The sequence below is a fragment of the Panthera onca genome, chromosome D1 (assembly GCF_046562875.1).
Source record: "Panthera onca isolate mPanOnc1 chromosome D1, mPanOnc1 haplotype 2, whole genome shotgun sequence".
In the NCBI taxonomy this organism is placed as follows: domain Eukaryota; kingdom Metazoa; phylum Chordata; class Mammalia; order Carnivora; family Felidae; genus Panthera; species Panthera onca.
In genome coordinates, this window is record NC_138348.1 from 49,040,560 (window position 1) to 49,052,694 (window position 12,135).

General features: G+C 35.4%; 1 protein-coding gene across 1 annotated transcript in view; it reads right to left on the reverse strand.

The window, feature by feature from the left end:
- Positions 1–4,172: 4,172 nt before the first annotated feature.
- Positions 4,173–12,135, reverse strand: part of IPO7 (importin 7) — a 46,475-nt gene continuing 38,512 nt past the window's right edge. Inside the window, exons 20-25 of the mRNA XM_060605973.3 lie at positions 11,158–11,253; positions 10,276–10,496; positions 9,980–10,185; positions 8,617–8,823; positions 7,194–7,310; positions 4,173–6,324 (exon numbers count right to left, since the gene is read on the reverse strand). Of these exons, the coding sequence (XP_060461956.1) occupies positions 6,227–6,324; positions 7,194–7,310; positions 8,617–8,823; positions 9,980–10,185; positions 10,276–10,496; positions 11,158–11,253 (945 nt within the window). The 3' untranslated portion in view covers positions 4,173–6,226. The remainder of the gene's footprint in view (positions 6,325–7,193; positions 7,311–8,616; positions 8,824–9,979; positions 10,186–10,275; positions 10,497–11,157; positions 11,254–12,135) is intronic.

Consider the following 12,135-nt stretch of genomic DNA (forward strand, 5'->3'; position numbering starts at 1 on the left):
CTTGGGATTCTCTCTCCCTACTCCCGCCACCCCCCCACCTCTGCCCTGATCACTCTAAAAGTAAATAAACTTAAAAAATAATATATTTTGAAAAAAAAAATGGAAATAGGGGTATTCATATAAAACTCACCATTTTGAACTATACTTGAGTAGTTTTTAGCATATTCACAAGACATGCAACCTAAAATATTTTCATCAGGGTACCTGGCTGGCTCGGTTGGACTCTTGATCTCAGGGTCGTGAGTGTGAGCCCCACATGGGTATAGAGTTACTTAAATAAATAAAACCTAAAGAAAAAATAAAACATTGTCATCTTCACCAGAAGAAAACCTTCATCATCCATTAGCAGTCTTCATTACCTTTCCCACTCCCACAACCACTAATTTGTCTCTGGATTTGACAATTCTAGACATTTCATATAAATGGAACATTTTGACTTGACTTCTTTCACTGTTTCAAGGCTCATCCACATTGTAGCATGTTAACAGTACTTACTTTTTACTGTTAATATCCGACTGGTGTGACTATACATTTTGTTTATCCATCAATTAATGGTTATTTGGGTTTTCACCTTTTGGCTATAATGCTATGAACAATCATGTCCATGTTTTTGTGCAAACGTGTTTCATTTCTTGTGGGTATGTACATCTAGGAGCATTTCTGTGTTCCACTATTTTCAGTCTTCTGAGGAACTGCCAAACTTTTCTACAACAGGCAAGCATTCTCAGCAATTTGAGTGTGCCAGTTTCTCTACATCCTCTTCAAACTTGTAATTGTTCACCTTCTCGATGATAGACATGCTAATCGGTGTGAAATATCTCCTTGTGATTTCCCTAGTGGCCAGTGACATTCAGCATCTTTTCCTGATACAGGTCATTTCTTTGAAGAATTTTTTTTTTTTTTTTTTAAATAAGCTCTGTGCCTAACATGGGGTTTGAACTCCTGAGCCCAAGATCAAGAATCGCATCTTCTACCAACTGAGTCAGCCAGGCAACCCAGGATTCCCATTTTTTCAATTGGGGTTTTTTTGTTGTTGAGTTGTAAAGATCTTCTGGGTTGTCTTTTCACTTTGAAGCAGTTTAAAATTTTGATGAAGTTCAAGTCACCTATTTTAACCTTTTGTTGCTTGTGCTTTGGTGTTAGATCCAAGAAACCGTTGCCTAATTCAAAGTCACAAAGATTAATGCATTTTTTCCTAAGAGTTTAAAGTTTGAGTGAGGTCTTATATGTAAATCTTTTAACCACATTTATGTACGGTGTGAGGGTACATACCCAGCTGTCTCAGAATCACTTGAAAAGATTATTTTCATATTGAATGGTCTTGGCACCCTTGTCAAAAATCAGTTGACCATAAACTTAGTTTTATTTCTGTATTCTCAACTTTATTCCATCAGTCAGCATAAAATGTCTATTCTTACACCAGTACCACTGTCATGGTTGAGTCCCTTGCATTTCCATACAATTTTACAATTATTTTGTCAATTCCTGTAAAAAAAAAATAGCTGGGATTTTTTAGGGATTACACAGAATCTGTAGATCTTGGGAGTGTTGCCATCATGATACTTTCAACTCATGAATATGGGATGTCTTTCCACTTAGGTCTTTTTCCAACAGCGTTTATAGACTTTATGTTCAGCTTTGCTAAATTTTTGATGCTATTATAAATGCAATTTTATTTTCATTGCTATTGTATAGGAATATAAGGGGTTTTTTTGAATATTAATCTTGTGTCTTGCAACTGTGATTAAGCCCTTAGCTCTTTTCTGTATGTGGATTCCTATAAGCTTTCTATAAGATCATGTCATCTGCAAAGTTTCACTTCTTCCATTCCAATCTGAAAGGCTTTTATTTCTTCTTCTTGCCGAATTGCCCTGGCTACACAATCTCAGGTAAAATGTTGAACAGAATTGGCAACAGGTTACTTGCTTGTCTGGTTCTCGATTGTAGTTTTTATCCTTTCATCATTAGGTCCTTTAATTAGCTTTTTAACTTTTTTTTTTTTTTTGGGGACAGAGAGAGACAGAGCATGAACGGGGGAGGGGCAGAGAGAGAGGGAGACACAGAATCAGAAACAGGCTCCAGGCTCCGAGCCATCAGCCCAGAGCCTGACTCGGGGCTCGAACTCACAGACCGCGAGATCGTGACCTGGCTGAAGTCAGACGCTTAACTGACTGCGCCACCCAGGCGCCCCTTTAATTAGCTTTTTAAAAAAGGTTTTTGAGGGGCACCTAGGTGGCTCAGTAGCTTAAGCATCTGACTTCGGCTCAGTCATGATCTCATGGTTCATGAATTCAAGCCCCACATTGGGCTCTGTGCTGACCGCTCAGAGACTGAAGCCTGCTTTGGATTCTGTGTCTCCCTCTCTCTGCTCCTCCCCTGCTTGCACCCTCTCTCTAAAAAAAAAATAATAACTAAAGAAAAATAAAATAAAGAAAAAAAAGTTTTGGTAATGCCCTTTTTTCAGGTTGAGGAGTTCCCTTGTATTTCTAGCTTTAGTTCATTAAACGATTTTTTTAATCTTTTATTTTTTAATGTTTATTTATTTTTGAGAGAGCAAGCATAAGTAGGGGAAGGACAGAGAGAGAGGCACAGAATCTGAAGCAGGCTCCAGGCTCTCAACTGTCAACTCAAACTCAGAGCCCAATGCAGCGCTTGAACAACCATGAAACATGAGATTATGACCTGAGCAGAAGTTGGATACTTAACCAATTGAGCCACCCAGGTGCCCCAAAAAACTCTTAAAGAGCACCTGGATAGTGGCTCACTTGATTGTCTGATTCTTGATTTTGACTCAGGTCATGATCTTACAATTAAGAGACTGAGCCCCATGTTAGACTCTGCACTGTGGTGGAGACTACTTAAGATTCTCTCTCCCTCTCCCTCTGCCCTGCTTGCGTGCGCACATGCACTCCCTCTCAAAAAGAAAAAAAAAATCTTTTAAGACTCAGATAGGAAGCATTTAAATATAGGATTCAAATATTGAGTGTAACTGACAAATTTCAATCTATACACAAAAGCAAAATCTAGACGTATATATGATCACCTATGCTTAGAAGTTACTTAAAAGATACTTTCCCCTTACATACTGATAAAATCCCGGATTTCTAGCTGGGTATCTAGTTTCCCTTTGTAAGAACCACATGCACCAAAGTGCAATTCCAAGAGTGGCCAACCTCATCAAGGGTAAAATCTAGATTTAGGCATGCTAATAAAGATTCACAGATAATCTTCACCAGAACTTAAAAGTATACAGAACAAAACTGACATTTTTATAATGGATAGGTTTTAATGTAATTTTAGGTCATTCATTTTACAAACATTTATGGAATGCCTACTATGCTTAAGGCATTGTGTTAGATCTTCCCAAAGATGTGGTTTAGTCCTATTAATACAGTTCTTAATGACCTTTTCTTCATGCTTGCTTCAGGGCCTACATCTGGGGCTGAATAAAGGCATATAGTCATAGGGTTGTGGTTTGGCCACCCCTGCTCTACACTCTGGTCTTTTCCAGAGGTGAGCACAGCAATCACTATCTTGATAAAGTGTGTAGCTTAGTAATCACCATTTATACCTGGAGAGAAACAGATTAACTTTTTTAAACAATGATAAATGAATACATTTTTAAAAAATAGATGGTTTAAGTTTACCCAAAAGTGAAGTTTCTATGCTTTCGTTGAAAGCCGTTAAACAAAACAAAAATTGAAACCTAAACCAAATCATAATTAACTTCTAGAAATTAAAAAGTTTAAGTTATAGGTTAGCGAAACTGTGGAAAAGGCTGTATGTTGAATAAATAGTATCTACATGCAACCAATTACAAGTCTGTAAATACTCTTGAAGTTATCCAAAGTTCTACAACCTTGTCCAGAAGCACTGACAAATACCAAGGTGCATAATCTGTAAAAAAAAAAAAAAACAACAAACCACCTATAATTTGATGTTAAATTTAAGGAAATACTGTGAATAACTGAGATATATATATTTGATACATTAGAAACTAACGCTGGAGTACTAGTTAATATTCACGTAATTTAATTTTAAGGTCTTTACTTTCAATTAAAATCTGTAAATGGAGATTAGATTGTATGACAGAGGAGACAATAAAAATTCTCAAAGACATAACAATACGTTTTCTTGGAATAAAAGCTCAGCAAATGAGAATTTTCATACTGTGCATGGGAATAACTAAAACCTTTATTAGATATGGTTTTCCAATAACAATGTGAAAATTGGAATTATCAATTCAAAGAGCATTGAAGTCTGAAATTTAAAAAAGTAGACTAGATATTAAGGGATAAAAGGTAAAGGAAGACGAAAATGTTTAATACTATTCAATATATCCCCTCTGTACACAATGTTGCATATATACAACTACTCCATTTTAATTTTATTGATTTTTATATAATAGTGAAATCCCCTTAAGCAACCTAGGGTATACAGATGGTGTCCAACTTGGGGGAAAAAAGTAGAAACACACTTGATTAACAGTTTTCACCCACACATTTTAGACAGACAATTTTTTTTCTTTTTTTGCCAAGATTTTCATAGTAAATTCATAAATATAGGAAATACTTTCACTCCTTCAGTGTTAAAATAGAAAACCACACAGTGCCAACAGTAGTGGCTTAATTATTGGCATACAAGAAAAGCACAACACCAATGGGTTTTCTTCATTACGCATTTTAAATATCAATATGTGCATTTGTTTCATTTTTACAATTATAAATTTCCTAGTCTGTTATAGACAACAGCATTTAATAGTTTTGAATCCATTGAGATGTTGCTTTCAATTTGAAATATTGTGTGTATACATGTATATAAAAAAATAACCCAATGTATGACTCATCTGACAGATGTTCAAGATCAATAAAGGCTTATTTTTGAACATGCAGTTAGGAGAGAGGGAAGCAAGCCAACCTCTCCATTGTCTTTGTTGCTGGCTTGTTTTTGCAGTGGTATCAATAGTGGTTTTTGGAGGGAACCGTGTGCCTTCAGCCTATCTATCTAAGATCAGATACCACAATCAACAAGAGGGGTAGGAGAGATAAGGAGAGGAGGATATGGGCAGGTATTAAATGTTAAATTTTAGAAGTGTGCATTTTGCACTGTTTCCAGATACAGGATAAAAACAGGCCAATAAGGAAAAAGTTTTATAATTAGGAAAAAACTGCCATCAAATCAAGACATAATAGCCGAATTAAGTTCTTTTAATAGATTGCATATATAGATGTTTAACCATACTCTTTTATCAACTCTTTAAGAGTAGAACTTTATATCCAATTTACATGCTTCAAATATCACCTTTCTTATTTGATACAGTAAGGTCTTGTATCCAAGTATCCACTTGTACACTGAGAGCTTTAAGAAAAAACAGGACACAGAGGGAGTTGCCATTTTTTAGCAGCAATGAAATATCACTAACCCCTTTTAACATACCGAATTCAAGTCACTATCAGAGGTGAGTGCACCACAAAGTCACCAGGTACAAAATTGCTAGTTCATTTTTAAATTAATAACTTGAAATTACCCCTGCCCCCCACCCCATTACATCCCTTCTTTTTATAAACAGCAAACATTTTGCTATTTTATACATAGGCTAGCAGGCTTGTTTCAATATGAAAGTGCTAATTCATTTACAGATTTGTTTTAATCAGTTATGTAGTGCTACAATAAATGTTCAATAATCTACATAGGAACAATCTTTGATGAATGAAAATGATGAAGATTGAATAAGGCTATCGATTACCTTATCTTATTTACATATAAAGAATAGATACCCAATGGTGAGGAAGAGACAGAAATCGGACAAATACTCATAGGTATAAAAATTACATCTACCTTTGAGCTTATACTGTAAATGAGACATTTTAAATAGTCCTGTAGCCCATGCCTATTTTTTCCTCAGAAAAAGAAAAGCTGCCTTCATGACATCCCCTCGTTTCAGATTTCCACAGTGTCACTTGAACTTTCAGTCAGAATCTTACTTTCTTCAAAAAATAAAGAAAATACAGCCCCCAGATTACCTCCCTCCCCCTCCCCCCTGCTGAAATCCCTCTGGTTTCTTTTTCAGTGCCAAGTTGCATGATCAGGTCCCACCTCCTGGGTTTTTTTGTCCATCTATTGATCAATTAGTTTAGAGTAGATAACATGAACCAGTTCTGGAACCGCTACTAGGAGGAACACAAGCTCTTCACTACAATCACACAGCAGGAAACAAAGTGATAATTCAATTCATCCCTGGTGCCGGGCCTCCAAAATTGAAAGAACTTGGCACAACTGGAGCACTGAATTTGTATCCTCCATGCTTCTCAATCATTTTGGATTCTAAAAAAACAAGTACGTGGAAGTTTAATAGAGTATTTGATCTTCTTACTACTTTGAAGAAGAGAAGAAATTGACAGACATTAACAAAAGCTTATTAACCCACTAGTATTAGCTAGGAAGTTCCAAAGTTGTCCTCTTCCCCCTTCTCTTACATAGAAATAAAAGAGGGGTACATTATATGGAGAAGATAAACTCTACTGTTGTATGCTATAGACATTAGCCAACTTTCACTTTCTGATGTTAAAAAAATTTTTTTAATAAACCTTTTTGAGTCAAATACTAAATCAGGATTTAGTCTTCAAAGGGAGTAACAGCCAATGAATCTAGTGTTGGCAAATCCAAATATAAAATACCTTAATAAGAAGCTATGCTTTCTCTATAAGGAGGATACTTCTTTTTATATTAAACTAGTTTGACTAATGGTATTAAAACCTACAGAAAATTGTTAGGCTATATATTATCTAAAATGTCCTTTTCTAAAATGCATACTGAAATGTTTAAAGATGCTAAGATATGATGATGTCTGGGATTTCCTTTAATATATTTCTAAGAAAATGCATAGTTGTCATAACCTAAAAACTTGTTTACACTTTTAATAGAACTTTCTACTATCAAGCCATCACCGTAAGCTTAAGCAACTTTATCAAAGCTATTGTATACTGAAAGTAGTCTCCGATTACACTTAAAATCAGTGCACTATCGGTAAAAACAATTCATTTCTTTATTCCTTCACATTTCCTTCCTTCAGAATTCCTATCACCTGCAACAATTGTAGCTTTTATATAATTTTAAATCATTTAATATAAAGATTTTAAAGCTCTATCAAGTCATTAATTGCATTAAAGAGGGGTTGTGGTCAATTGACATACCATGGGCTGCTCTTCTTTGATCAGCCAGAGTTGCTATATCCTGTAACTGTTTTCTTTGCTCTTCATTAAGACCATGAGTCAAAGCCTGATACCACACAGGATTACGATTTTGTATAGCTATCAAAAAGAAAACAAGGGGAAAAAGGGATATTATGAGAGACCTGGTAGTTCCTTTCTATTCTGTTCCTTCTACTTCACCTCCAATACTGACATTCTGATCTACTTTATATTTTCCCAATAATAAGTGAAGTTACTTTATTTGTGATAGGGAGGAAAAATTCTGGTTTGGCTTATGCCTCAAAAAAATCTAATCATTCTCATAATTTATATCTCTAAGCAAATAAAGAATCAGAACTGAAACCAGGTCTTATATAATTAAGTAATAGAGTAGGGAAACTTTACAAGTACCTCAACCATTTAAAAGATTCAGAGTTAGGGGTGCCTGGGGGCTCAGTCAGCTGAGTGTCTGACTTCAGCTCAGGTCATGATCTCACAGTTTGTGGGTTTGAGCACTACATTGGGCTCTGTGCTATCAGCTCAGAGCTTGGAGCCTGCTTCAGATTCTGTGTCTACTTCTCTCTCTGCTCTTCCCCTACTCATGCTCTGTCTCTCTCAAAAATAAATGAACATTAAAAAATAATAATAATAAAATAAAAGATTCAGAGTTAAAAGCAACTTGAAAATGATCAACTTGAAAAGCTATTGTGTTTCTGTAACCTTGTATCAAAAATGCTTTGTCATGGGATTGGAAGAGTAATGCCTTGGTTATCAGAAAATTTATTCTACATCAAAGTTCTCATATAGAACTGACAGTCAACATAGTCGTTAACTGTGGAGAAAAGGGTGTTTCAAATATAGTGCCAATTTGAATTTCTTAAGCTGGATGGAACACTGATGTTATATTTTGTTGAAGTCCAAGTAAAAGATGGTAAAGCCACATATAATGTGCTACAGGAAAAAAGAAAAGGGATTCTAAGACCACTAATGTTAAAAATGGTCAAATTCTCCAAAGTTCATTATGGTTTTGGCCAGGAAAAAAAAGATACACAAATACACAAACACACAACAAACAGATGTAAGAGTGGATACCTCTGGAAAATGCTGAAAGGCTAGGAATCAGAAGTGGGAAAGAGGAACTGTCATTGTATAAACTTTGAACTACACCATTTTCTTATAATGTGCATGTTTCAGCGTGACAATCTAAATAAAAGTAAAATAATAAAATGAGGCAATACTCTGAAACTCTATGGTAACAGGAGAAGTGACTTTGTATACTTTAGCTACCAATCCCTAAATCATATTCTAGTTTGGGTTTGATATACCTAAATCCCTTCTTTAAGTGACAGACACAAACAAGAACAGATGGATTCAGGAAAATGGATCATATAGACCTAGCTGAGTTACATATAACAAGTTGACTTACTTTGAAATATAGCTTTAAATATCTGATACTCATCAACAGGGTTATCTTCATCATCAATGATTGTGGAATAGCCTTCCAGAGCAGTCTCCTCAGCATCATCCTCTTCCCAGTCTTCATCATCTCCATCTTCCCCTGCTTGCTTAGCCAAAATCTCCAAATATTCTTGCCCATCTTCATCAATATCATCTTCATCACTCCCCAGTTCCTCTACCACAGAGTCATAAATAGGTGCGTTTGTTAACAGTATTCTGTTACTCAACAAAGTGACAGTGACCACAGTCAATAAATTACAAATCACAATTGAATAAATTCAAGTTTCAGGAAGTAGCGTTTAAATACTCAGCAACAGGGGCACTTGGTTAGGTGTCCAACTCTTGATTTTGGCTCATGATCTCATGGTTTGTAAGACCAAGCCCTGTGTCAGGCTCTGTGCTGACAGTGCAGAACCTGCTTGAGATTCTCTCTCTCTGCCCTTTCCCTGCTCACATGCACGCTCTCTCAAAATAATGAAACAAATTATATATATATGTATATATATAAAATCAGCAATAGAATAAAAAATTTCTTTTAAATTTTATTTATTTATTTTTAATGTTTATTTATTTTTGAGACAGAGCATGAATGGGAGACGGACAGAGAGAGAGGGAGACACAGAATCCGAAGCAGGCTCCAGGCTCTGAGCTGTCAGCACAGAGCCCGACGTGGGGCTCAAACTCACGGACCGTGAGATCATGACCTGAGCCGAAGTCGGACGCTTAACCGACTGAGCCACCCAGGCGCCCCTAGAATAAAAAATTTCTCATAGAAATCCCAAGAAACCCAACCACAATTCTTAATACTAGAGGTCTGAAAAAGGATTACATAATATGAGATTCAGCACTTATTGTTCTCTGGAACTTATGGTATATACCAAACCAAATGCCAATAAAAAAATTACAGTTTATGTTATATCCATAGAGTAGCTTTTGGGAGTTTGTTTTTGTTTTTTAAACCATTACCCAACTTTCTATCAATTTATACTCTTATAGTCTAGTGTTCTACAGATGAAATGTATTAGCCAACATCTAATTGACTTAATTTTATAGCGTAGGTATACTTAGGTGTTAGCGCTAACAGACGATAGATGTTTGCCCACACTAAAAACCATAAATGCCTAGAACTGCTTTACATGTTGGAGATCTATCCAAAGTTCCTGCCTTCATACACCTTACTCTATTTGGAAGATAAGGCAGTCTTTCTATGAATGAATGAACATGAAAGCATTAGGCTATGATCCATATTTCTTTAGGAGACGGGCTAAAAAACAAGTCCAATGATATTTCGAAGTTGGTAAGTCTGGCTTCCTCCACCACAAATTCCTTACCGGTTTCATCATCATCTTCAGCTTCATCATCATCATCACTGTCATTTTCGTGTTCTGCATGGCAAGCATATGCTCTTTTTAATCCATTAAATAAAAGGATAAAAGCTGGCAAAATCTGTCCAGAAACCTGATTTAAAACTTGTGGTATTTGTTCCATATCAATAAGAGCACACAGGCCCAGAACACACATCTTTCTGTCGTGAAGCCTAAAAAATAAATAAAATATTTTCTTTTTTTTTAATAAGCAGAGTTTCTCACCAAGTTAAATAAACAAAGATCCAATGTATGTCACTTACCCCAAGAAACAATCAACATCATTAAGCCACTGTGTAATAAAATGATTTGTAACTGGTTCAACATTATTAGGGAAACGAAGATTTTCTAAGGTGTTCAGAAGGAGATGTGGATTATAATACAAAGCTGCAATGGCAACTTGCAGGCACATTGTCCGAAGTTCACTTGTCTTCACCTCTCTTGTCAGTCTCTCTAAAGCTGCTTCCACAAATAAGGGAATGCACTATAAAGAGGAAAATATTCCAAAACTGTTAATAGTAATCTAACCATCCTACCCGTATTAACTTGTTGCCTCAACCAACTTCTTTTTATCCCCATTGGATGACCCAATAGTTTGTATTGTTGAGGGATTCACTGAGAAATCTAACTTTAGAGAAGACAAATCTTCACTGAGCCTCACCACAATAGCCAGGTGGATTCACAATATTCTTACTAATAACCTTATTGTAGTAATCACTCCACAATATATATGTATCAATTCATCATATTACACACCTTAAACTTATATGACATTATATTTGAATTATATCAATAGAGCTGGAAAAAAAACTCCTACTGAAACTGACCATGGAAATTTAACAACTAAATCTTTCTTACTGCGAAGTAATAATGTGGCAAACAATACTCCCACAGCATACTATAAAAAAAAAAAATCTCACTCTGCATGATAACAAGTAGCCATAAAACTTGTCATATTTTCAGACATACTAAACATATGATCATTATATATTAACTTTAAGCCAACAATTAAAAAAATGTTATCTATAGTGTCATAATAAATAACATACAAAATATACAAAAAATACCCCAAAAGAAAAAAACTGGAGGGAAAGATTCTCTCTCTGAAGCCTCAAATAGGAAACATTAATCATTGCCTCACTGACCTGGTCAATGCCACGCCCTTTGCACTGTAGAATGATGACCTCTAACAATTTTGCTGCATGACACTCTGCATCTTCTCCTGCAACTCCTGTAAGAACCTGATCAATACAGAATATAAAACTGCAATGAGTCATCATGAAACCTTTAAATCAAGGAATTTCTCTGTCCCCTGTCTAGTCTCTGGAGTTTTTCTTAAGATATTCTAATTCATATATATGATTGCAATATTTATTACACAGACTAAATCTAAAACAACAGTGAGGATTTGGGAATTACTGGTTGGTCTTATTTTAGCACTCTTACCTCCTGGTCTAATCAAATCACTTCCCCTATAGTGTCATTCTGGATTATTGCATGTTGAAAACTACTATCTTCTCATACAACCCTGGTAGCTAAAGCACCATACCTTTCTTAAGGATATCTGGCTCTTATGTAAAGTGAAAATAAAAAAAGAAAGAAATAATAAATTTTAAGAAGCTAACATTGCTAGGAAAGCCTCTCACAAAATAAAAAATAGTGTCATTGAAGTGAGAGAGAAGAAAAGGCAGCCTGTTGATGGCAAATGCTGTGCCCAGACAAGAAATTTTTGGGCTTGTGCTAGTTAGCGTTAGAGGACTCGAAGTGTTAAGGATAACTTCTGGAAAAGGCAAATAAATGGTATGGATATCAATATTCCCAGAGTAGTAACATAAACTGTGTAACTGGCAATAAATAATAATATACCAGATAATGATTTTGTGATGAAATGTTCAAAAAGAAAAGGATCAACGAGACAAGCCCATCTAAAAAATGCCATAGAACAAAATCATTTTTTTAAATGCTTGGTATTAAACACCCTGCTGCCTCTCAACACTGATAGAACTGCAAATGCTACTCAATTATATTGACTGATACTGAAGGACCCCAATTCAAAGATTTTATTCCCTACCTTCTGTTTAAGAAAAACATTATATAAAACTAACTAACTAACTGGGGTGCCT